This window comes from Lutzomyia longipalpis, chromosome 2, assembly GCF_024334085.1.
Source record: "Lutzomyia longipalpis isolate SR_M1_2022 chromosome 2, ASM2433408v1".
NCBI classification, from domain to species: domain Eukaryota; kingdom Metazoa; phylum Arthropoda; class Insecta; order Diptera; family Psychodidae; genus Lutzomyia; species Lutzomyia longipalpis.
In genome coordinates, this window is record NC_074708.1 from 19810782 (window position 1) to 19837696 (window position 26915).

General features: G+C 34.9%; 1 protein-coding gene and 1 long non-coding RNA gene across 2 annotated transcripts; one reads left to right on the plus strand and one right to left on the minus strand.

Annotated features, from left to right (window-relative positions):
* Window positions 1-2753: 2753 nt before the first annotated feature.
* On the plus strand, window positions 2754-17750 carry LOC129789413 (inactive hydroxysteroid dehydrogenase-like protein 1). Its single transcript, XM_055826221.1, has 5 exons — window positions 2754-3378; window positions 13748-13981; window positions 15712-15932; window positions 16583-16810; window positions 17504-17750. Exons 1-5 carry the CDS (start codon window positions 3174-3176, stop codon window positions 17639-17641), a joined length of 1026 nt encoding a protein of 341 aa, XP_055682196.1. The 5' UTR covers window positions 2754-3173; the 3' UTR covers window positions 17642-17750.
* LOC129789498 (uncharacterized) lies at window positions 17742-26680 on the minus strand. The gene is made up of 3 exons (XR_008750449.1): window positions 26456-26680; window positions 26148-26373; window positions 17742-18566 (listed from the first exon to the last, which is right to left on the minus strand). It is a non-coding gene; the product is annotated as an uncharacterized LOC129789498 (long non-coding RNA).
* Window positions 26681-26915: the final 235 nt, after the last annotated feature.

Consider the following 26915-nt stretch of genomic DNA (forward strand, 5'->3'; position numbering starts at 1 on the left):
CTTGTCGCTGTGGAGCTTTTGGCAATTTGGCGCTCAAAATTTTATAACCGCACAATTGGCAAGCTTTCTGAAGATAATTCAAAATGGGGTACTTGTATGGCGCAATAAAATTTGGAATATTTATGGAGAATAAACTGCTAATCTTTTCCAAGCTTAATACTGCAGCTTTCTCGGTATAAGGTACATTTCATTGAATATTCTTTTTTTTTTGCTTTGAATCACTGAGAATCATTTGTTAGGCGCCTCCGTGTCAAAACAGCTATTTCATCTTTCGGCTCCAACTCTGCTTGGTACCCTTCCATAGTCCTCCTCATGGGGTTTGAGGTCAAAAAAAAATGTGTGTATTGGAGCAGAAAGAATGGTGGGTTGTTGGGAAGTCGAAATGATATGGTGAGAGAGGGGTTAAATGGTCTCGGTGTGCAGCATCCAAAGTTCATCGGATTGCATCACATTGGAGACATACAGGAAAAACATACGTGAAAATGTGTGCATAGCACACATTTTGGCCTCCTCGCCCTGTACTGTACAGCCACGGGTGCTATGGAGGATGAAGTTGGAAATTTGCTGGAAGGTTCCGATAGCTAATCACCGCTATTTATCATGATTTGTTTGCGCTCCAACACAAAAATTACAGATTTATAATGTTTTAATGCTTTTTGTCTTTGCTCTAACCCTCCTCTTTATATGCTACCTCCTTTTATCATGCACTATTCTATTTTTATTCAATGACACTGTGCACATTTCTTCCCTCGCATATACCACATAAATTCGCTCTTTTTATTTGCAACTATATTCAGTAGAAATATCCTCGGAAGGATCTGCAATAAAGAATAATACTTTTAGGAAGTGTAAAGTGTATAGAATGAAACATTCAAATATTAAAGTTGGGAGGACGAGAAGAAAGTATTCAGGAAAAATATTCAATTTATAAAATTTACTTATTATAATATTATTTGGAATAATTTAAATTCTTTTGCAAAACAAAAAAAAAAGATCTTGCTGGATATTCAGCCAATTTATTAAGTTAATTATTGTTTGGCAATGGCTCAAGTGCTTTGGCTTTTGCCGTCGTAGTCCCATATTTGCGAAAGCGCCTCTCGAAATATTTCCTTCTTTCGCACTGATGCTTCCGAAAAGTGAAATGGTTCTAGCACCAATGAGGATGGGTCCATCGTCGGCTCATTCATTATATTCCAGCTATGGATATTTTATGTAAATTACTAATGGTGTTTTAAATCTGCACTCTTGTGAATGAATAAGAGGGTGCCAGGAGAGAGAACTTTAAGCTAGAAGAACGCAAATGGAAAGCCTATAAAGCAATGTACAAGGTGCATATGCAAAAAAAAGTACACCATATACTTAAAAATATTAAAGTAATTTTCGATTAATTTCTAATTTCTAATTCCATTTTTTTTTAAATTTTAAATAATATACAGATGGAGTAAAATTTTTACAATTCAACGATGTTATGTGTAATTGTTAGATTAGTTTTTTTTTAAAACATTACATTAATGTCTTAAAATGAGATTTTTTTGGTATAATAAACAAGGCTTAATGAGTTTAATCTTTCAATAAAACTTTGACCGTCGTTGAGGGTAGTAAAGCGTTGTTACATCATTTACTCAGAATTTACCAACCTTGGTTGTAGCTTCATCGTCTACTAGACGCCCATCGACTCCATAGTTTTCAATGATTTGCTGCTTCTTCTGTGGCCTTTTATGGGGATGAACGGCTGATCTCTCTTGCCGTTCGCATCCCTAAAACTTTCAGTGCTGCTTCAACACATTAAAGCTCTAAAAAAAAATATTATGTATTGGGATTCGTGATTTTTACTGCTAATACCATATTTCGAATATGTTATACATACCACTTTTCAGAGCTTTTAAAAATTGCCTACATTGCGGAGAAATCTAACTATGTACTACATATGTTTGGCAATGTGTTACATATTCAAATTTTGTGTTTTTTCACGCCTAAATTGCAGAAAAATAATTTCTGTGAACTTTAGTACATTTTTTTCTTTATTTATAATCAAATTGAACTCATTCTAATTTATTGGATTAATTAGGTATTTCATATATACATTTTATGTACAATATGTAAGCTATAGTCATGTGTAAATATTTGATGTATTTTATGAATTAACCTCAGTTCAGTACTGGATAAAGATAAGTGAGAGCGAGAAAGAAAACAATATTAGCATTGATATTCATTCATTCGCGTAATAACTAGCGCAAAATGCTAATTTGATAGATTCTCGAGTTGTGAAATTTAAGAAGTTGCACACAATTAGGTATGTATTACGCGGTGTTTGCATAAAAATTAATAAAAAAAAATTAAAAAGAGCTCATCAGTTGTGAGGGGGTGTAGTAAAGTGTCAACACGAACTTTTCAGCTCGTATTACGCACAAGACATTATGTGAATGGGATTATGAATATTAAACAAGCACGACTTGGTTAAAAAGCTTGTATAGCAATTTGGTGGTGGTAAAGTGAAAGTTTTGTATTACAGGGTGCTTCATGCTACAGTATTTTAATTTTTTGATAGAATTTTATTTTCTTTACATATTCAAATATTTAGAGAATAATAGAAAACCTATTGTGCGAAAACCTATATCAGTAGTTGCAACGTAAATTTTCTAGTTAAGCTACTTTAAGAGGAAACACCCAGTTTCCTGGAGGTACAATCGATAATATTGGTGGGGGTCAGTTTCTCATACTTGTGTGCCTCGATTTATGACTATTTTCAGACGAACTGCGTTAGTTGTATCACACATTGAGACTGGAGAAGACTGCTGAGTGGTCTCTCCGTCGTGAAAAGTGCGTCAGATAATTATGTACTTCTTTAATGGGATAGTGAAATAGTGTGATGTGACGTAGAGTATGTTCTCTATTTAATTATACATTTGCAAGTGTAATCGATAACGTAATTTTTTTTAGTTAAGTTTCTTCTCAGTGACAAGGCAAGAATAAGTGAGCGAAAGAATTCCTCAATACAATAGGAAGCTTTCTAAATAAAATTCTCTTTTTATTGACATTCAGTTAGAAATATAAATATTTCTTCAATTTTAAAATATATAAATTTAAATTCATAAGAAAGTGGCAAGTGTTGTTGATTTGCGATAAAAGAAAACTCAAACGATCCCCATCTCTGTGTACATTTATGCGATAAGATGTTTCAGAGTTTTATCAATTCCCTCTCTTTAAATGTGTATGTGGTGATAGTGATACTGCTATCAATTGCTGGCATTTGGGCTATCATAAGCTGGAGTTACGACAATCTTAGGTCACTGGTGCTTATTCTAAAAGCAATTCTTACACCGTACTTCCTGCCACAGGAAAACCAAACAATTGCAGAAAAATTTGGGAATTGGGCAGGTAAATGTTAATTGTTACACAATTTTTGTGTGTGTTTGTTTTTATAGGATACACAATAATTTAGGTCAAGTTTGAATTCAATTGCAAGTATATTATATTATTGTTGTATATTATTTACAAAATAATAATGCTATGTCCATATCGAAATTAAAAATAAAAACGATTGAAGCATAGTGGATCATGCAAAATGTTTCAGGAGCGCTGGAAAATGCATTTATTATCAAAGTAAAGTAAAGTGGTCTTAAGGCTAGTAGTAAGTCAGAATATTTCCTAGATAACATAGGGCAAGATGATGATTTTAAAATTTATTTAATTCCCTTAATGAGTCACGTTCCCCTACATATAATTTCCTCCATGTTTATTAAAATATACCCAACCCACTTTAACAAAACAAATAAATTTAAAGACTCTCTTCAATATTTTGCGTTCCTTCTCAGGAAAAAAATTAATGCATTCAAATTAATTAAATAAATAAGGAACATAAAAAAAAAAACGTTAAGTTTCCTTTCATTTAAGTAGAGTTAACCTCACGTTATATTTTGACTTGTCAGTGTGAATGGTGGTTGATGGATTAAGTTTGTCTTGCATAATTTCCCACACACATATAAAGAGTAAGTATCAATGTCGCAGTTGAGAAACTTATTTAGCGGTAATAATTGCTTTCAATATATTTTTTTCTTGTTCGTTAAAAAAAAGCTTGTCGCAGTGGAGTTTATTATGGTTTGTACCGTTTAACCTTTATTAGTTGATTAAATATACGCACCCAGCAAAGAAAATCAGGACATAATTTTATTAAAAACTGCAAAAGAAAAAAAAGAATCGTAGATTTATGTATATATGGTTCGAGGTAAATTGTCAAATTTTAGAGAAAAAGAGAATGTGATGGTTTATAAGTAGATTGGGGCCATTCATCAAACCCAAAAGAAAAATTTGCAAGGAGAAGAAATCATTGCATACAACATTTCCGGCGCCAAATTCAAAAATTCGCAAAAAATGCATGACTTTTATATGGGGGCTACCTGAACGGGGGCTTTGGGGGGAAAAAGAATACGGCGAATCGAAACCGCCTGTTATAAGGAGCCTCTGTACCAAATTTCATCGCGATCGGTCAAACGGTGTGGATTTGTATAGCCGAACACGACGGAAGATTACCAACAAACAGACCTTTCTTTATTATATACCTAGATTGGTTATTTTTTTTGAAAAACAATTTTTTAACTTTTTTTCTAGATTAAAGTACTGCAAAAATATTTTTTTCCAATTTAAATTAATATTATTTTCTATGCTCTGTTTTTAAAGATCTCATGACATCATTGGAAGATGAGACATAATCAACAAAAAAAGGAAAACCACCCTCTAATGATTGGTTTTGTGTATAAAGAATACACTGTATGTTTCAATTGTATCCTTTATTATGTTTGTAAGGATTTTTTTTATTATTGATTAAATTGATTTCTTTGCATGAAATTCATTTGTGTATTTTCGGTAAATTCTTTATGTTTTTCTGAAATAATTTTATTTGTCATTTAATGCTCCATCTTGAGTATGTATGTAGTTTATACCTAGTCTGAGTTCAATCAGGCAATATTAATTTTTGCCATTTCAACTAAAGTAGTTTTGGTCTTTGAAGAATCGCAGCAAAAAGAAACTTTTGTCATTCTAACATAATTTACCTCGTTTGGATAGTTGTTTGTCTTGTTTGTACCATGATGGGTGGTTTCTACCGCACGAATGTGACGACTCTCGAAATATTATGCAATAAGTAGATATCTGAAAGACACGAGTAACTTGTTGACTATTTAAGCGCATTTCCCTCGCCGTCATTCACAGATTTATCTTAGAGTAGTGATGCAGAAATTTTTACAAAACAACAAAAATTATTTCAAGGCAAACGGATAATAAAGCGAGTTCAGCACGTTGATCAAGAAGGGGGAATGGTCGTTCAGGTTGGTATTTTATCGTTGTTTTATACATACAATTATACATACAAAGTATGATATTTTCGAAAGTCTTCGTCTGCACACTGCAACATCGGAAGCCACAAAGATTGGATTTTCATTATGCAATTCTTATTCCATGGGAAGTTTAGTCTGCTATATATTTTTTAGCTGTGTTTCTTTCAGACACAGCTTTTGTGTACCGAGCAAAATCGAAAGTCGTCAGATCGGGCTCAAACTTGGGATGAGCACGAATTAGGGTCCCCACATTCCAAAAAACGTATGCGCCAAAAAATTTTTTCCGGCCGGCCGGCCGGCCGGCCGGCCGTCCGTCCGTCCGTCCGTCCGGAACCTTTTGCTAAATTACAAGAGAACGGTAATAGATAGAGACTTGCGGTAAACGGCAAAGTTTAAAAGTCGACTGGAAGACGTCAGATTATGACGTCAAATTTTACCCCCCACCCCCGCGTCCGCCATTTTGAATAACCTCAAAATTTTGTTTTCGCTATATCTCAGCCCCTGTAATAGCTAAAAATCTGAAATTTTGATATATTGTAGGGGCCATCAAGAGCTTTCCAACGATACCTCATTTTCGAAAATCGGTCAAGCCGTTTAGCCAATATGGCTGCCACAATTTTTCATCGAAAATCGACCATAACTCGTAAACGGCTTGACCGATTTTGATCAACCCGGGGTCAAATGAAAGATCTCAACAAACCCTACAACTCTCCAGAACATCCGAAGTTTCAAAAGTGACCGCTAGGGGGCCAAAAATCAAAAACAAAATTTTCGATGAGTTTTCGATTAATATCTCGAAAACGCCATTATCGATTTGCTTCATTTTTTGATATGTTATAGCTGACTATATTATCTAGCTCCATGCCAAAAATGAAGAAAATCTATGTCGCCGTTCTCGAGATATAGCCTTCCAAAGTTGGCATGTCATATCTCAGGTTCTACAAGTCCGATTTTAATCAACTCAAGCGCAAATGAAAGGTTTCGTGAAGCTCTACAAATGTCTAGAACATTGCAACTTCGAAAAATGACCGCGAGAGGCGCTAAAGTCAAAATAAAAATTTTCGAAAATTTCGAACTCGAATATTTCGAAAATGCTATTATCGATTGACTTCATATTTTAATATATGATAGTTGAGGTTAAGACCTTTCCAACGATAGCTCAAACTCGAAAATCTATGGAGCCGTTCCCGAGATATGGCGTTTTAAAGATTTCTTGCGGGATGACTTTTCAACTTTTCCCGACTTTGCGCGTATTTGAATGAATTTGCGTTCTAGTTTGCTCTCACAAAATTGGTACACTGAAAGAAACACAGCTCTCGTAAGCTTGGTCAGCTTACCAGTACATTAATACTGAATTCAGATTAAAAAAAAATAAGCGTATGATGAGAAGAAGAACTTTTTACGATATTTAATACTTATTCAAGAGATCTTCCTGTGCTTTAGTGCACCTTTAATATTAGTTAAAGTTAGAACATTTATTTAATACCTAAATATTATAATTTAATGTTTTCCTTTTAGTTCTATAATATTTAAAGGTAACAAATAACAAAAGTATATATACTGAATTTGTAAAAAAAATTGATGCAGAAAAAAAACACGAAATATCAATTTTTCACTTAAAGTTTGACACTAAAAAAATTGGTATTCCAGTTTTAAGACATTTTACAAATTTGTTTGATAAATCAACCTGTAACATACTTGTAACATGAAACATAGTTGAAATAAATCAGTTCACGTTCAACCTTCGAGCATTAAACATCACAATATTGGCGACGACGGGATTTTTTTTTCTGTACCGCGTGTGTGAAGAATGAGTGTAGAACGTGCGGAGCAAGGTGGTGCGGTGCCACGGACGGCACGCGAGGCCCCCATAGGAGGGCCTGGAGGATCGTTTTTTGGGACGATTGAGCCTTTCGTACCAGAGGAAGGGAATGATTTTGAGGACTATTTGGAGCGTATGGATCATCTGTTGGCGTTTAATGGCGTCGCGGAAGATTCTAAGAAATGTTCGGCGTTCATTTTCTTTGTGGGAAATGCATGCGTGAAAAAGCTAAAAGCAGCAATTCAGCCAGATCCTGTGACTAGTTTGACGTACAAACAAATGAAAGACATCCTGAAGGAGAAGTTTATGCCAAAGAAGAGTGTCACGGCGGAGCGTTTTAAATTCTATGGGAGAAAACAGGAAGAAGGTGAATCGATCACGGACTACGTGAGTGAATTGCAACTTTTGGCAAGTTCGTGTAAGTTTGGGCAATTCTTGAAAGAAGCTTTGCGTGACAAGCTAGTTTGCGGAGTACGTTCATCAAGAATTCAAGCGAGACTGCTGGATGAGGACAAGAACTTTGATCAAACGCTCAAACTGGCTATAGCGATGGAGTTGTCGGAAGAGAACGTTAAAATGATGAAGCCTGCGAAAACAGTGGCGGCCATTAAGAAATCGAGTCAGAAGGAGAAAAACTTTGCACCGAAAGGGAAGAGTCACGGAGGCAATGGAAACTCAAAGAGAGGAAATTTCAGTGACTCAAAACTCCGGGAGTACAGACAACGAGATGAAAGTACTGACCGGAGGGCTTCAAAGAGAAGGAATCGATCCCCGATCAAGTGTTTCCGATGTGGAAACTGGGGGAATCACGTGGCTGCGGAGTGCACTGTGGGAAAAAAGTCAAAGCGAGAACGACGCGGTGAAAGGGCGAATAAACGTCACTTGCGGGCAATACAGGATTCAGATGATGAAATCTCAACGGAAAGCAGCTACGATTCCGATCGCATGGGAGAGAAAGTACAAAATTTGAGGCTCGGATCTGTAATTCGAGAGGCTAAGTTTCAACCGCCGCCGTTGGTGAGTGCAAACGTTGGAGAATCCGTAAGTATTGGATATGAGGTATGTAACCTAACTTTGGGGAATATTGAGAATGAGAAACCTGAATTGGTTTCAATGAAAATAGAGCACAAGAAAATCAAGATGGAGATAGATAGTGGCGCGTGCGTTTCAGTCATGCATGCGGATGATTATCACGAATTTTTCAGTGACTTTCCCCTTAGGCCATTGTCACTAAATCTTAAAGTGGTGTCCGGGCACAGTCTTGAAATTTTGGGAGAGATGATGGTTTCCGTAAAGTTCAGGGGTGGTAAGAAAAGTCGAATTAGACGCGTGCCCTTGGTGGTTGTGGATGGAAATCGAAGATTTACCCCTCTACTAGGGAGAAATTGGTTGGCAGTATTTTTCCCTCATTGGCGTGAAGCATTTTCCCTTCAGGAAAACAATGAGATTTCGCAGATTAAATCAAGTAGTCAGCAGATGAAGAAATCCATTGTGAAAGAATTTGAGGACGTTTTTGACGTTACGGACTGCAGTCCAATCAAAGAATTTTCCGCAAGTGTTGTACTTAAGCCGGATGCAACTCCGGTTTTCCACAAACCGTATTCAGTTCCTTATGGAATACGGAAAGAGGTAGAGCAAGAATTGAAGAGATTGGTCGACACCGGGATACTCGTACCAGTACAATATGCAAAATGGGCTTCACCCATGGTGGTGGTAAAGAAGAAGAATGGAAGTCTACGTCTTTGCGTAGATTGCAAAGTCTCGGTGAATAATTTTGTGGAGTTGGCCCATTATCCATTGCCGCGCATTGATGAATGTTTTTTAAGTCTGACGGGGTGTTCAGTATTCTGCGTTTTGGACCTCGCAGGGGCATATCAACAATTGTTGTTGGCACCAGAATCGCGTGAGCTTCTTACGATAAATACTCATTGGGGTTTGTTCCAATATACGCGGTTGGTGTATGGCTTGAATTCAAGCCCGGCAATATTCCAGAGTACAATGGAGCGTATCTTGGAGGGAATACCGCAGGTGACCTGTTACATCGATGACATCCTCATTGGGGGTAAGGATGTTAAAGAGTGTGAGAAACTCTTGCGCAGGGTTCTAAATCGGTTGAGGAAGTTTAACGTCAAAGCAAACAAAAGTAAATGCTCATTTTTTAAGACAGAGATTGAATATTTGGGACATAGTCTGTCAGGCAATGGAATAAAGCCTCTAAAGAGCAAACTTGAGTTCATTAAAAACGCGGATTCACCGAAGAATGTGACGGAGTTGCGGTCGTACTTGGGTTTGCTGAACTTCTATGGGCGATTTATACCTAACCTATCCAGTCGATTATCCGTCTTGTATTCCCTGCTCAAGAAGGGTAGTGCGTTTGTGTGGACGGATGATCATGAGAGAGTTTTTCAGGATAGCAAATCATGGCTGTGTGAGGAGACTCTACTAACACATTACAGAAGCGACTTGCCATTGGTTATTAGTGTGGATGCCTCTGGAGTTGGCGTCGGAGCAGTGCTTGCTCACGAAATAGAGGGAGAAGAGATACCAATCGAGTTTGCGTCAAGTTCGCTTTCACCAGCCGAGAAGAATTATTCCATTGTGGAAAGAGAAGCCTTGAGCTTGGTTTTTGCTATCCGAAAATTCCATAAATTTATTTATGGAAGAGAAGTCACCGTCTACACAGACCACTCGAGCCTTCGTGAGTTGTTTGGGAAGCTAAAGAGATCAAATGCAGTGGCCACGGCGCGAATTGCTCGTTGGTCACTTTTGTTGGGCATGTATGATCTAAAAATCGTACATAGAAAGGGTTCGGATAACGCAAATGCTGATTTTTTGTCTCGATTCCCACAAAAGATAGAGACAGGAATAGTTGATGACATGGTTAATTTTTGTGATGTCGTTGGGGATTTGCCCGTGTCAGAAAAAGAGGTTCAGCAAGCATCACAGAAAGATCGCATTATACAAGAACTTATCCATTGCATCACAAATGGATTTCCGCAAAATTGCCCCGATCGAATGAGACCCTTCGCAAGAGTTAAATCATCTCTGCACGTTAAGAAGGGAATCGTGTATTACGGGAACCGTGCGTTGATTCCTGAGGCGCTAAGAGAGCCAATTCTAGAGTTGTTGCATGCGGGACACGAGGGTATAGTGCGCGTTAAAGCTTTGGCGAGAAGCTGCTGTTGGTGGCCAAAAATCGATTCTGATATAGAAAACCGAGTGCGAAGTTGCGAAGTATGCCAGGAACTTGCTCCTAGGCCGAGAAATCTAAACATTACTCCATGGGTCAAGTCAAACAAGCCTTTTGCAAGAGTTCATGTTGATTTTTTCCATTTGAACGGGAAAACCTTTTTCCTCCTAGTAGATGAGCACTCACAATTTGTTCAAGTGGAATTAATGTCCAGCACGGATGCGCTGTCGGTCATTAAGGTGTTGAGAAAATGTTTTATGATTTTCGGTTTGCCAGAAAAGCTGGTAAGCGATAATGGGCCACCCTTCACATCAAAATTGTTTAAAAAGTTTTTGCAAGAGAATGGCATTGAGCAAGTTACTTCACCACCTTACCATCCACCATCCAATGGTCTTGCAGAACGTAATGTCAAAACGATCAAAATTGCCTTGAAGAAATATCTAAGAGATGAGAAATGTAAAGGAGTATCGTTGAAAGTTAATCTCGAAAATCTCTGTTTCAGACACAACACCACGCCCACGACGGAGCATGGTCTCTCTCCTTTGCAGAGACTTCTCCAATATTCACCACGGACGCTCTTACACGTCCTAAATCCCAACACGAAGGAAGTCCCAGTGAGACACCGGAAGCTTAAGGAAGTTCCAGAAAATGCGGGGGGAAGTGAGGGGAGAAATGCGCCATCGAAGAAGCCATTCATGAAGGGTGATCAGGTGCTATACTACACAGGAGAAGAATGGAGAAGAGGATGTGTTGTAAAGAGAATTTCAAAAGTCGTGTATATGATAAATGTGGAGGGTGCTACGATCAAGTGCCATCGGGATCAGTTGAAGAAATATCATCGACGCTGGATTATTCCCGATGTTCCCGATAGGAATGATGAAGTCAATGAGAATACTTCGGAACATTCCAGTGAAGACGATGTTTTCTACAGCCCAATGAAATCTACCCCTGAGGTACCTCTACCGCGACGAAGCGCAAGGCTCCGCGATAAACCAAGGATAAACTATAAAGAATGAAATATTTTGTCAAAATGAATTAAACCCTAAAAGGGGAGAAAATGTAACATACTTGTAACATGAAACATAGTTGAAATAAATCAGTTCACGTTCAACCTTCGAGCATTAAACATCACACAACCGATGAGCTTATTGCATACCATCACTTCCAGTTCTTAATATAGGTACATAAAATAAAATCACTTGTAATTTCTAATAGTTAGTGCACGGAGTTTATTGATACCCACTAATTGGCTTGCTCGATCATGAGAAGTCAAGCATAATTTATAATTTTGTCTATGTAAATTTCCTAACAATCCATTCTTTGAAATTGAACTTTTTATGTGACATTAAATACAATTATTTTGCAACTACCATTTGTGCAGTTAATTCAAGGATTTATTGTATTTTTTTCATTCTTTTTCCATGTGGTTTCGTCAATAAAGAAAAATTTTCATGGGAAGTTTACAGAATTGTGTATATTAAATGTTTTAATTATTAGTTGTGCTGCAAAATATCGAGAATTCATTCGATCATGAAGTTTCTCTTGGAATTTATTAAAGAGCATGTTTCAATATACAGATTATGTGTAATACGTTTAAAAATTTTCTCTGTATAAGATTAGAATAAACTTTTTGTGCGATTCTGATGTAAGGGTTTTAGGAACTTAAAATCTTTTAATTTGATTGCATGACACCAAATTTACTACACACGCAACCTTAATGTGCAATAATATTCTCTTACACTTTATTTAATTAAATTCATAAAAATAAATTATTTTATTGTTTTCTTTTCTTATTGTGTTATGTAATATAAACTAAATGTTATATAAATTATTTGAAATGCATTCCATATCTTCATATTTTTATATAAATTATTTCATTTGTTTTTTTAACTTGATTTTAGTGAATTCAAATAATACTTTCTAAAAACTTTTTTTTTTACATATCAAACCGATTATTTAATTTATGTCTTTAAAAAGAGAGCTATTTGTAATAGAAAACATTAGAAAAAAAAACGAAAAATCTTTATGGTCAAAGTGAAGCTATCAAAAAATTTTATAATAGTATTTTTTTAATGGATTACAAAAATGATTTTATGCTGTGGCTCAATATCATTCCACTGTTCTCCATATTTCTTTTGTACATTTACTGTGTAATATATTGTAGCACCCGACTCACTATCCAGCGAATATTAACCTAGCTCATAGAGTGAGTACCCTTAGATTGGCGGTAACTGTAACGGCTGCCCTTCCCTCGGCAACGGCTTCTGCCCCCAGGTTACAAACCCTCAAATAGGTGAGAGAGAGAGTACGAGAATCCTCAAGAGAATATAGGAGAGCACTGAGAGAGTAATTATGTGAGAGTAGTAAAGAGGGGATGATGAGAGTAGAGTCAGTCGGAGCTCAGCCTTGTGCGGGTATGGCTGCAAGCTCAAAGTGCTCTTGGGTTAGTTCGAGGACGAGGGTGGAGGTTACTGGGGGAGTTGACCAGAGCCACCTTGTGGTGCCCCCCTATTCGGGGCGCCACAATATATTAGACTAATATGTTGAGAAATCTGAGAAACAGTGTCAAAAAATATAAAAATTTTATTTCATTTACAAGGTTTCTTAACTGATTTTATGTACTTTTTTGCGCATTTCTGCTACATTCCTATGATGGCAGAATTTGCAAATCTCTTTTAGAGCTTTCAGACTTTATTGTCATTGATATAGCGAGTTGTATTAATACAAAAAAAATTTACGTCTTTTACCTATAGAGGTGCTTAAGATACTTGGCAGGGCATCATGAATAAAGACACGTTGTTGGGAACTCTTGTGTAAAAAAGTGCGAGATCAAAAAAAATCTCAAATCAATTTTATTTTAAGACAAGACGAATATACTTCAACATAATAAGGGTTGAAAAAAATGGATCAATGATTTTTAGCTTTACTTTTGCTTTTGTATTCAATTTATATTCATACAAAATTTGAATGCGATCTTCCAGCTTTAAGCTTTTAGAGATCCACAGAACTTATTCCCATAAAGGAAGACAAATTCATATTATACAGATAATAATATCAAATAGTAATAACCTTGTTCAGTAAACAAATCAGAAGCATACGCGTGTGCCACAAAAAATTTCATGACTAGACTAATGTTGTGTATTGAAGTGAAAGATATGGCATCTTTTTCTTTGCTTTTTTCCACACGACGGTTAAGGTCAGTGTGTAGCAAAATTGCATATCCTCTTCACACAACACTGCCCAATGCTTTGTTCAATGGCAATTATTACAACAATAGCTAAATCACTTCTTTCGTAAAAAATAGTACATACAAATAAGGTCACGTTAAACGTAGTTTATCCAACATAGAGTATATGTAAAATGGATTATATCTTGCTTACATTTTTTTTTTATTTCTCATAGTGATCACAGGTTCAACGGATGGAATTGGGAAACAATATGCCCGCGAGTTGGCCAGCAGAGGCATAAACGTTGTTTTAATTTCGAGGACAGAGAAGAAACTGGTAGAGGTGGCAAATGAAATAGAGCAGGAGTTTCATGTTAAAACTAAATGGATTGCCGCAGATTTCAGCAAAGGTCGTGATATTTATCCTCGTATCGAGGAGGAACTGAGGGGTATACCCGTAGGAATTCTGGGTAAGTGGGTTTTTATTTTTTGATAAGAAAAATTTTACCATACGATAATTAAAATTTTAAACGAATAGATGATTTTAATGACGCCTTAGCATTAGCTACCATTGATTGTAAAATGTGAGTTGTGAGACTTCCAGTTGTAATTTAACAAATTATTATGATTGTTGGGAAATATTCACTTGTTTAACTCATATTATTTCAATTAATTTTTTTTTCTAACAATCAATTAAAAATAAAAGGCAAAGTCTGGAAAACCGATCACAAATTGGACTCAAGTTTTGTATAAGAATTATTTCAATTATTTACGTTATGTAATCGGTGGAATATTAGCTGTGATTCTTTCTTAAAAGAAGCACAGCTTCTGTGTACACTCAAAAATGCAAAGTCGTCAGATCGGGCTCAAACTTGGGATAAGCACGAATTAGGGTCCCTACATTCCAAAAAATGGTGGCGCCAAAAATCTTTCCGGCCGGCCGTCCGTCCGTCCGTCCGTCCGTCCGGCCGTCCGTCCGGCCGTCCGGCCGGAATATAACGCTATATTGCAAGAGAACGGTAATAGATAGAGACTTGCGGTCAACGGCAAAGTTCATATATCGGGTGGAAGACATACGATTATGAAGTCAAATCCACCCCCCCTCCCCTCCGTCCGCCATTTTGAATAACTGTTAAATTTTGTTTTGGCTATATCTCAGCCCCTGTTATAGCTAGAGGTCTGAAATTTTGATATGTTGTAGGGGCCATCAAGACCTTTCCAACGATACTTCATTTTCGAAAATCGGCCAAGCCGTTTAGTCAATATGGCCGTGACAATTTTTCATCGAAAATCGACCATAACTCGAGAACGGCTTGACCGATTTTGATCAACTCGGGCTCAAATGAAAGATATTAATGAGCCCTACAACTGCTCGGAACATTGCAAGTTCAAAAAATGACCGCAAGTAGCGCTAAAATCGAAAACAAAATTTTCGATGAGTTTTCGATGAATATCTCGAGCACCGCTTTATAGAATTGCTTCAAATTTTGATATGTTATAGTTGACTATATTATCTAGCTCCATGCCAAAAATGAAGAAAATCTATGTAGCCGTTCCGGAGATATCGCGTTTTAAAGTTAACATGTCATATCTTGAGTTGCATAAGACCAACGCCCCGCGAAGCGGGGCGTTTTATATATACATATATAAAAAGTAAAGTAAAATATATATAAATGCATAGATATACACATTATATATACATATAAAAATGCAAAGATAAATATTAAATAAAAATATAGCATGGATGGAACAGTATAAAGCGAAAGAACGGTAAGTAAAACTTACGGGCTGTGATTCTTTCTTTGTCAGTGAAATGTGAAGATGACTGAAAATTGAGGATGAGCAAATTTTGAGGAGAGACTTACTCGTGAGCCGAATCACAGCCAACGCCCACCACGATTAAGGATTTCTTCAAAATTTCTGCGCGTTGGCTGTGATTCGGCTCGCGAGTAAGTCTCTCCTCAAAATTTGCTCATCCTCAATTTTCAGTCATCTTCACATTTCACTGACAAAGAAAGAATCACAGCCCGTAAGTTTTACTTACCGTTCTTTCGCTTTATACTGTTCCATCCATGCTATATTTTTATTTTTAATCTTATTGTGCCTTTTTATCTAAAGAAAAAATTCATTTACGATTTGGGGCAAATTGAATCTATAATCTATTACTGTGAAATTAAACACTTATAATTTATTCTTGTAGTTAACAATGTGGGTCGCATGTACGACGGTCCTGATAACATTGGCCATATACCGGAGGATCTTCTGTGGGATATGGTGAATATCAATTGTGGTGCTGTGACGATGATGACACGTCTTTTGCTCCGCGGTATGGTGGACCGGCGAAAGGGTGCCATCGTTAATATATCATCTGGTAGTGAATTGCAACCTATGCCGTATATGGCTGTCTACGGAGCAACCAAGGTAACTTCTTTAACCAAAAAAATCCTTCAACAAAAATGTATGCGAAACCCTGTGCCAAGTTCTTTATGAAATTTTCAAAATTATCGCATGATATTTGCATTATATTATATACCTACTTGAGATTTTCGGAGGGAACTTAATGGGCTAAACAGAAAACATGTGAAAAAATATAGATGAGGCTTCGAATTAAAAAAAAATGAATTTTCACATTGTTTGTTATTCAAATATGTTGGACAACATCCAAAGAAAATAGACGATCAATATTTACTGAAAACCAGTTCAATTTAAGTTATTGCAACAAACAATTTTTGTGGCCGCCAACGATAACTTCAGAATCAGTTAGAAATCTTGGCGGAAAACATAATCATTTTAGTAATTTTTCTGTTTCTGTTTTAATTGTATGCCTATTAATTAGGATTAAAGGCTTAATTGAACATTAATATATATTTGAAAAAAAGTATATTGATTAAATATTATTGTACACAATACTTACAAGAAATATAAGAAAATTCACAATATTTGCTAAGAGCAACGCATTCCATCAGAACTATCAAGAAAATTATGTACTATAAAGCACTATATTAATTTTTTCTATATATGGAAATAGATTATTTGAGTTGATTTATAAAGTTATTGTTTAATCTTTTCAGGCTTATGTGCGAAACTTCTCTCTAGCCATCCGTAATGAATTGGCGCCGTATGGAATCACAGTACAGCTAGTCTCTCCAATGTTTGTTGTCACAAAGATGAATCAATATTCCGAGAGACTCATGTCCAGTAATATCATGGTTCCCAATGTCGAAATGTACACACGAAGTATGGTCTTCACTTTAGGAAAGACAGATCAGACAACAGGATATTGGTCCCATGCGGTTCAGGTATATTTTTAATTATTTTGCGTGTTTTACATATGCAAATATTTTAATTTTCAAATAACTATAACATACTCGCTAATGAAGGAAGATTTTGAAGTATTTATTCTTCAAAAAAAGTTTTTTTTACGTTGCATTTTTTTATTAATCTGTTATTCATCATCTATTGTATTTACCTGTTCAATTTCTGTTTCATTTCTCTATGTGATTCAAGCACAATAGTGTTTAAATTTAAAAAAAACAGATGTTTCCTGTATCTACAATTTGCCATGAAATATTAAAATTATGCAGGTCAAAGCAAAAAGAAAAGAAGTCTAAAACTAAATGTGTATGTTTATTTAAAAATTTCCTATCAACTTCCCAATCGTCTTTTTTTAACTCTGTGTATGATACGCAATGAAAGCTTCGTTTTCTCTGAAAACCTTCAATCTTCATTACAATTTTTAATGTATTTGTTATGACATGTTAAAGCACTAGTAAGAAAATTTCTCTTAATTTTCGATTTAGGCGAATGAAGTGATGTTTTTCTTGACTGATATATACCATGTGTTAGTGAGAAAAACTAGCAGAATAATTTCTTTAAATGTGTTGAAGGACTTTTTCTAATGTATACCTAATGTGTCTCATTTAAAATTGATAAACTCGTTCAGTATTATCGAAAAGAGAAATATAAAAATATTATTCTTTTCTCACTTTCAGTATGCTTTCATGAAGATGGTTCCTGAATGGGTCAGACTTATGATTGCCACGAGGATGAATTCAAGTCTCTCAGCAGACTACTATGCTCAAATGAAACATAAGAGAGATGACAACACTGAAACAATTACGTCGTTTTAATTGATATGACGAACAGAAAATGGAGAGAAACTGTGTTGATCCTGTTGTGATTAATAAAACCTATTTATAAATTAACCAGTTGAAATAAACATCCACAATATTTCAGACATCAAGCCGCTTTTATTTGAAATTCAATTTTCAAAAAAAAAAAGGTTTTTCATAATGAATTTCGTCGTACACAGAACTCTTCTTTCATCACTTCTCATTTTATTCTTTTATACAATAAGAATAAATAGCTATATTTTTATTGGCTTCTCTTAGCAATATGTAAACAATATTCTTATAAAATATACTTGTATATGTATATATATTCCTTTTCTTAAATGCTTCTTAAACATTCTTTTTCTTTCTTCCCTCCAAAAAAGTGACATGTTTTTTTGTTTCTCTTAGTAATAAAAGTAAAGATAATCTAAGAGTCTCCCATATTTAAAATTTAAAATCTAAGATCTAAAAATAACTAACATATTTTAAAAATATGCCTTAATTATCCTAATGACAAGATAACATATATAGATTATATATTAACAAATAAAAATTCAACATAATTCGTTTTGACATGGTTGTGAGATGCTGCATCTAGCTGTTTAGAAATGTTTTTTTATACATAAGATAGGATCCGCAAATGAGTTACATGTTCCAAAAATAATTTTTAATTAATTTTTTTTATTCTCAAAAGTTTGATTTTAGCAAATTTGGATAGAATTAATATTGGTGTTTCAATGTTATTAAAATGTTAAGTATGATTTGATAAGTTTCTAGACACAAATTGTTAGTACGAAATCACCAAATTTTTCAGAGTATTAGAGGATTACGTCGCAAAAAAAATTGGTAAATGTGCTTGATTATAAATAATATGAGGATGATGATTGGACATTTCCATGGGTAGTAGTGGCGAATTTCGCCCACCCTCCTTCAACTACATCATCTGAAAATAAAAAGAAACGTAAAGGTTTTAGTCTAATTGAAAAGTATTATGTATATTTTAAAATTATATTTTTTTTCTTTTTTCCCCAATCTTTTAAATAGAAAATCAGAGGTAATACATTTTATTGCCTATATTACCATATTATTATTAAATATGCAAAAATACTACTAATATCATTTTTCAAATCAAATATAGTTGTATTTCAGCTGCAATTCTCTTTGTAATCTTAATATATAAAGCTAAAAATGTTTGTTTGTCTGTCTGTGACACATGAACTCCTCCGAAACGGCTGGGCCGATCTTGATGAAATTTGGTATGGAGGTAGAGGGGGTCAATACGAGTTGCAAGCGCTATATGGGATTCCGCACCAACCCCCCTTTATAGCGCCCCCACAGAAAAATTGATTTTTCCCATTTTCTATCTGCTGAAGGGTCAGATAACGGGATTTTTTTATTTTAAGAATTTTTCGGGGTACCGTAGTATTCATCCCCCCTACTAATGTCCCCCTTTTACAGCTTAAAATTGAGTTTGCTCACACGTGATTGGGGGCTCGGGTTGACTAGTTATCTTAATATATAAAGCTGAAATGTTTGTTTTTCTGTGGCACATGAACTCCTCCGAAACGGCTGGGCCGATCTTGATGAAATTTGGTAGGGGAGTAGAGGGGGTCAATACGAGTTGCAAGCGCTATATGGGATTCCGCTCCAACCCCCCTTTATAGCGCCCCCACAGAAAAATTGATTTTTTCCATTTTCTACCTGCTGAAGGGTCAGATAACGGGATTTTTTTATTTTAACAATTTTCGGGGTACCGTATTATTCATCCCCCTACTAATACACGCCCCCCTTTTATAGCTTAAAATGAAGTTTGCTCACACGTGATTGGGGGCTCGGGTTGACTAGTGTAATATATTTTAAATAATTCTATTCTTTTCATACGTTAGAAACTCTCAATCGTGACGCAAAGTTTCGCTGATGACATAACGAAGAGCATTTGCAATGGCACGCATTACCTTGAATTGAAAACTAATAAATAAATAACTAAAAATTCCACCTCTGTCTTGGGCACCATGTGATTCATCTCAATATTTTCACGGAGATGTATATATGTGAAAAAAGTCGTAATATTCTCAGGCGTTTTAAATGTATGTATGCACACGAGATTTTTCGTCCATGGGTTAAAAGGAGAAAACAATAATTTATCTAAAAATAAAACATTTTCATATCAAAAAACGCAAAGGAAAAATCGAAAATATGTAGCAGCGTGGGTGGAAAATTTACAACAACAAATACGCAAAAAGCAAAAGAAGACCCCCATGCGGTGTCCAGAGATATTTTTAGGGGATTCTCTTCTCCCATTTGATCGCCCAATAATTTCTTTATAGTCTTTTCGGTGGAAAAGCGTCTAAATACTTTCAAAAATATAATGCTAAGACGAAGATGAGATACACGCTCTTTTTCATTTTCAAGCAAGAAAAAATCCATCAAAACTTTTTATTAATTATTCAGCCTCACTAAAAACCCACAATTTTTACGAGCACCTCATTTCGCGTGATTTGTGGCTTTTTTTAACGATACTCAAGAAGCATCAATTGAGAATTCAGCTGCGATGATTTAAATCTGTCGATGAGAAAATGAAATACATACGTGTAATGCAAATATTATACTCATAAAACCGAAGATAATTTCCAAACTTTAAAGACGTTATAGACCATTGGCATTACACAACACACATTATGCACTATTTTGTTTAATTATTTAATGTATTAGAGATAAACAAGGGGGGTACTGCTCTTATTTTTTTTTATAACAGAGAACTTTTGAAGACATGTTTAAAGTATAAGATGAAGAGAACAATTAGGATTGTGAAGAATAAGATAGATATTGTTATTCTATATGAATTACAACTAAAAAAAAACATTTGTTCAAAATTGAATTCACAACTAAAGAACAATTGAGCGTTATCCAACAACTATTTTTTTTAAATATCTTTTAGGGATTCAATTAAAAGATGATGTTTTTTATTTTTAAATTTCGGTAACGAAACACTAAATTAAATTGCTAACTAATCAAACGTTTTCATCAATATTAATACATTACTTTAACCGAGAAAAATAAATGGAGTGGAACTTTTAACTTTTTAAATCTACATAGTAACACAATACTTTTCACAATCTTTTTTTTATTTTCTGTATATAGAAAATGAATTATCAATGGAACTGTTAATTCATACAGCCTTTATATCGCACAAATAATTCTCTTTCATATGTATTATTTTAAGAGGACCAATTTTATTTAAAAATGTATTTGCTTTCAACATTTAAGATCAAAGAATATTTTTTGAAATTCAATAAATTCGAAAATCAATAGGTGCATGGCTTATGAATATTATATATTATTCTTAAGAGCCTTGTTTAATCATTTATTATTTTAATTTTAAATGATTTATTTTTCAGTGTGCATTTGGCATTTTTTTTAGCCTCACCAGAGCATGACCTCAGGATTCCAAAAATAAATATATCTCAAGTGTTTGTGTGTTTGTTTCGAATTAAATTCCTCTTGAACAACTTGACCGATCGCAATACAATTCATTATAGAGTTAAGAAAGACCATTATGATATGCTAAATGGGACTTCAGTTCCACATTGAGAAAAAATCTTACATTTAATACAGTGAATTTGTTTTTTTGACCAGTAATTTAAAGCCAATCTTCAAATTTTATACCCTAAAATTCTATTTGAAGTAACCTCAATCCTTAAATTTAAAATGAAATAAGGTAAAATAATCTTTTTTATATATTAATAATTTTTCTTGCACGGAATTTACTTGAAGTATAAAAATTCAAGAATTTTTTCAACAGAAAAAATTTTTGCTTTTAGCTTTAAAAAAATTTAAAGTTCAATATCTTGACGATGCTAAGAGGGAATGAGCTTAGAATAAAACAATCCAGGTAAAAGCAAACGCACAAGAGAACTATCAAACTCATTGCAAAAAAAATTCTAGATTTTACTTAAAGTAAAAGAAAATAAAAGGGAAAATAAATTATGCAGTAAAATGTAATTCTAACGACAAATTTAAAATACTAATAATAAGTAAATAGAGATGTTAGTAAAACCTTTTACGTCTTATTTTTTGATTTATTAGTTTGTCATGCAAAAGAAAAAAATCATTTCTAGGAGTCTCATTATTAACGCATTAGATTTAAATTGTTACTGTGATATACTAACTCCGCATAATTTCTGCGTTATATCATTGAGTTTTCATTACCATCCATCGACAGTGTTTGCTTGAGATTTGTTTCTCTTTAAAGATATATTATTTACGTAAATTTTAACATAAGCTGTGAGAGTTTAAAGTTAGGAATCTCCATCTCTTGAGTATTATGTAGTGGAAATGTGGAAATGCTTCAGTAAAATATCTGGGATATTTCAATTATATTGGACGTCAATGCTGAACAATTTCAGCGCAGTCATTGAGATCATTTTCTATAATATTGCACTTTTCGACTAAATTTAGTTTCTCTTATGATGTATCTACTACTCTTCTGGATAAAAGATGAACATACATTACATGCGCACAGACACAAGAATTTTTTTTGTAAAACACTGCGCTTGATTTAAAGAAATTTAATATAAAAAAGCACCTTTAACGATAGAGACATAATAATATTACCCGAAAAAAAACAGATTACGGTGTGTACATGGACTTCATGCTACACTGGAGTAAAAGATATATAAAAGCAGCAAAAGGATGGTGAGTATAAGGAACGTTGTCATCAAATTCCTGGTTTCACTCATTTTTCCTCCTGAAAGGAATCGTACGAAACTCAAAAGGTATGATCGTATACAGTATACACCTACTGTTCTCTACGTTCGCGAGGATACTCACAGTCGATGGAGGCGCGCGCGAGAAAATAAAATGCAACAATTTGCGGGAGCGCGAATTGTCCGGGAACCAGAACACAATGTTCCGTTTCAATTGGCTGCCGAATAATGACTGGATCGTCTCGTAAAAATATGATGAGTTCCCGGACGTTGCTGGCAAAATCCACCCACTGATCATCACGGAGGAGTGTAGCGCAAAATGTCTGCACGCCGTCGCTTTCACACGCGCATCCAGAATATAGGGCACACTCCTTGAGCCTCACTCCTCCAACCCATCGGGATCATCATCATCATCATCATCTAAATAATATACTGGCCACAGTATTCCCCTCAACCCAGCCCCCTTCCAATTGACAGCATTTTTTTGCCGTGCAGATATTTTTAAATCATAATCTGCCTGGATGAAAAATACTTTATAGTATTCTGTGACGATCTCTTTCAATTTCACACGTCATCTAAATAAATTGTGCTTCCCCGAGGCCAATAAGAATTTTTGCTGCCATCCTGTCCAAGATTCCTCCTCGCGTGTGACACATAGTTCATAAATTTCATTAGAAATCACATCAATTCCACACTCCTCACCCATAACTCCTCAATTAGTTGGTATACCACAATCGTGGCATACCAAGTATTGTAATCGTCGGAAAAACCGACCACCTCAGATCGGGCTCAAACTTGGTATGAGCACGTTTTAGACATCCCACATTACGAAAATGGTGGTGGAAAATTTTTGATCCGGCCGGCCTGCCGGCCTGCCGTCCGGCCTGCCGTCCGGGACTCTAAACTTTGCCTTATAGCTTGAGAACGGTAACAGATAGAGACTTCCGGTTTGAAGTTTTCTATAGAAATGTGGGTGTAAAATTTCATTTTTTCGCATTTTCGAAATCCAAGATGGCCGCCGTCCGCCATTTTGAAACACCATCAACCAGTTCCCTTATAGCTAGAGGTCTGAAATTTTAGTATGTTGTAGAGCTCAGTGAGACGTTTTCATCAACAATTCATACTTCAAAATCGGTCAAGCGGTTTAGCAAATATGGCGGCCTAAAGCAAAAAGTGTTTTTTCGATATATCTCGAGAACGGCTTGACCGATTTTGACCATCTTGGTATCAAATGAAAGGTATTGAGAAGCCCTACAACTGTTTAGAACATTTCAAGTTTCTAAAACATCCGCAAGATGCGCTAAAAACAAAAACAAAAATTGCCTAACTTTAAGGGGCAATATCTCCGAATCCCCATTAGGCAAATCTTTTAAATTTTGATATGTTGTAGCCTGACTTTATATCTTTCATCAGTCCAAAAATGAAGAAAATCTATGTCGCCGTTTAGAAGATATAGCCATTTGAAAAATTCTTAAATTTGAAAAGTTCTAAGAGCCATATCTCTTGAACGGATTGTCCGATTTTGCTCAATTTAGTATCAAATTAAAGGTTTTGTAAAACTCTACAACTTTCTAGAACATCAGAAACCTCTAGGACCATTCCTTCAGGACGAAAAGTGCAAAAAACTGTTTTTGTTGAACAAAAATCCGCCATTTTGTGTTCTGGAGGTGACCTTGAAATGTTTCGAAATATATGTCAGATTATAGCTTATTTCAATACCTTTCCAGAACTAGTCAAGAAATTTCTGTAGGTCTAATAGAACTTAAGATATAAGCATTTTAATGTGTCAAATTGCTAAATTTTACAAAAAATTGACTATTCCTACTCTAATAGTACTCACAAATTAAATTACAACGCATAGACTGACCCATCCTCGTTGTGGTATACCAACTCTTATAACTGGACGCGTTATGATTGACTTTGCTTACATAAAGATTGACATGGTAAAGAGATTGATCTTCTCTTTGGGATTGATGAAAAATTCTTGTACACACATTTGAATAAATTAATCTTTGGACAATTTGTCAAAAATAATATTGATGAAATAACATTAATTTGAGCTATTTAAGGATTTTTAAACTCAAAATTTCGTTCTCTTTTTAAATTTAAACAATTCATTTGAAAGAGATCGAAGAGATAATAAAAAAATCATGAAATATATTTTCTTGATGAAAGAAAAATAAATTTGGCCAAATAATGCAATAAAAGAAAAGAAAAATGCATCCAAAGGCCATTGATGACATTCATTGACGTTGTTTTTTGCACTCATTGAATTTAAATAATACCAAATAATTAAAAAAAAATCTATAAAAGAGTTGCTCTCTTTTATTGAAATTTCATTTTTTTTTAATTCCACTTTTCAGATTAAAAATATCTTAAAAAGAATTTATTTGCAGAACGAAAGACTTTCTTTTAAAAGAAGATACAAGGAGAAGGAATTTGTTTTCATTAATGTGTTGCATTTTTTCTGACTCTTTAATTACAATTAGTATACACATTAAATTGATCGCACAAAATATGTAGATCGGTAAGTCGATGACCTATCCTGTCTGCAACCAATGATCACTTTGTGGTTTTTATTTTTAACTTATTCATTTTGCGCAGTTCTTGTATTTTCATTGTATTTTTTTTTACATTCATTCCCCTATCTTTTATTGTTAACTAGTCAACCCGAGCCCCCAATCACGTGTGAGCAAACACTATTTTAAGCTATAAATATAGGGCGTATATCAGTAGGGGGATGAATAATACGGTACCCCGAAAAATTTTTAAAATAAAAAAATCCCGTTATCTGACTCTTTAACAGGTAGAAAATGGGAAAAAATCAATTTTTCTGTGGGGGCGCTATAAAGGGGGGTTGGGGCGGAATCCCATATAGCGCTTGCAACTCGTATTGACCCCCTCTACCCCCCTACCAAATTTCATCAAGATCGGCCCAGCCGTTTCGGAGGAGTTCATGTGCCACAGACAGACAAACAAACATTTTCAGCTTTATATATTAAGATAATGATCTTATTTTTTTTTTAACTCTTCTACAATCCCTCTCATTTAAATACCCCGCCCGCATAAAGTTGTAATTATGGATTTAAAGAGGTGTTAATTCCTACATTATGTAGAAGAAAACCTTGGTACATTACTAAATATCGCAGAAATATGGACTTATTAGCTCTAGCAATTTTAGTAGTTTAATTGATAGCTACTTGTATACAATGAGACACATACCATGACCTACAGATTAACAATGAATGTGAAATAGAAGTGTAAATTAAATTAATTATTTCACATTTTTTCTGAAATGTTTTCAATTCATGAATTTCGCTCTTGATGAATTCTCCTTTGATTTATAAAGTGAAATATTTAGAAGAGTTTCGTGACACTTTTGACTCCTTGGGTCTCTTTATGTGAAATGAAGACATTCCGCACCTTAATTCGTCTCACCAATGGCAAAACACATAACTCTAATTAATTATTCTTCATTTTTTCTGTGGGAGCTTCAATCATTTCTAATAGAGTGGGTGGATGTGGCAAAAAAAAGACAAGATTGATTACAATTTTTCACTTTTTCTCGGCAATACGCCAATTTTTCATATTATGTTTTCTCTGGATGAAGTAACTATTTTTGAGCGGGAGAAAAAGCAAGATTTTCTGGTGAAACTGCTATGAGGACTATGAATGTCACGCGTTGCAAAGTATTTTTGTAAAATATTCTTATTTTATTTTTTTTTGTTAAAAAGAGGAATTTCAGCCACTTCCATAAATATAATATAGGTATTATTATTATTTCTGTGAAATTCCAATTATTTATAAAGAAAACTTACTTTTTGTCCTTTTTGTAGTTTTTTTTCTTTCATTTTGAAGTGAGTAGGACTATCCATGGAATAGCGATGAAAGAATTACGGGATGAGTCGGTGAGTTTTACATGTTCTAAGCATCAGGATATTGCTATGATCTTAGAAGACCCCTGCGTATAGCATGTAGAGAAGTCCCAGGAGAAGAAGGAGGATCATATAGGTGATTATAAGGTTGCTGGTCTCATGCATTTTGCTACAATTTATTAAAAATTTCTTAACACTTTATGCAAACACTTTTTTTTTCATTGCGAAGAAGTTCCTGGAAGATCTCTTACATTTTGGAGCTGGATAGCCGATGTGGTGGGAGTAAAATGAACAATGTGGGAAATTGCACAGGGAGGAAACTTTTGGCTCTCTTCAACTCACCGCGAGGTGCAGGGACAACTTGAACAGTCGTGCAGTGGACACCAACTGGATGAGATCCTAGCTGTTTGGCTGTGGCATGTGAAAAACTCCCTCACCACCATCTCGGCATCTGTGTCGTGTGAATAGGAATATTGAGTGTGCGTAAAAATAAATAAATACTCAGCAACATAATTCTTCATGAGAATAAGCGTGTGCCAACGATATTCCTCGCAAGTTCTCTTCTCCACGTCATGCTCCGCCACTCTTGCGGGTTGGTGCCACTAACAGCGCGGAGCTTTTGTCTTTGGCCTACAAGGCAGGACAAAAATAAATTGTGACCATCCCATGGACTCCCGTCGCATTTTTTTTATTACTATTAGCGGTTACACT

What these genes read in the sequence shown, in the direction of transcription:
- LOC129789413 (XM_055826221.1), top strand. Translation starts at nt 3,174, where the DNA reads ATGTTTCAGAGTTTTATCAATTCCCTCTCTTTAAATGTGTATGTGGTG. An exon ending in TATACCCGTAGGAATTCTGG is followed by an intron (nt 13,982 to 15,711) that starts GTAAGTGGGTTT and finishes TTATTCTTGTAG; the next exon opens with TTAACAATGTGGGTCGCATG. An exon ending in ATTGGTCCCATGCGGTTCAG is followed by an intron (nt 16,811 to 17,503) that starts GTATATTTTTAA and finishes TCTCACTTTCAG; the next exon opens with TATGCTTTCATGAAGATGGT.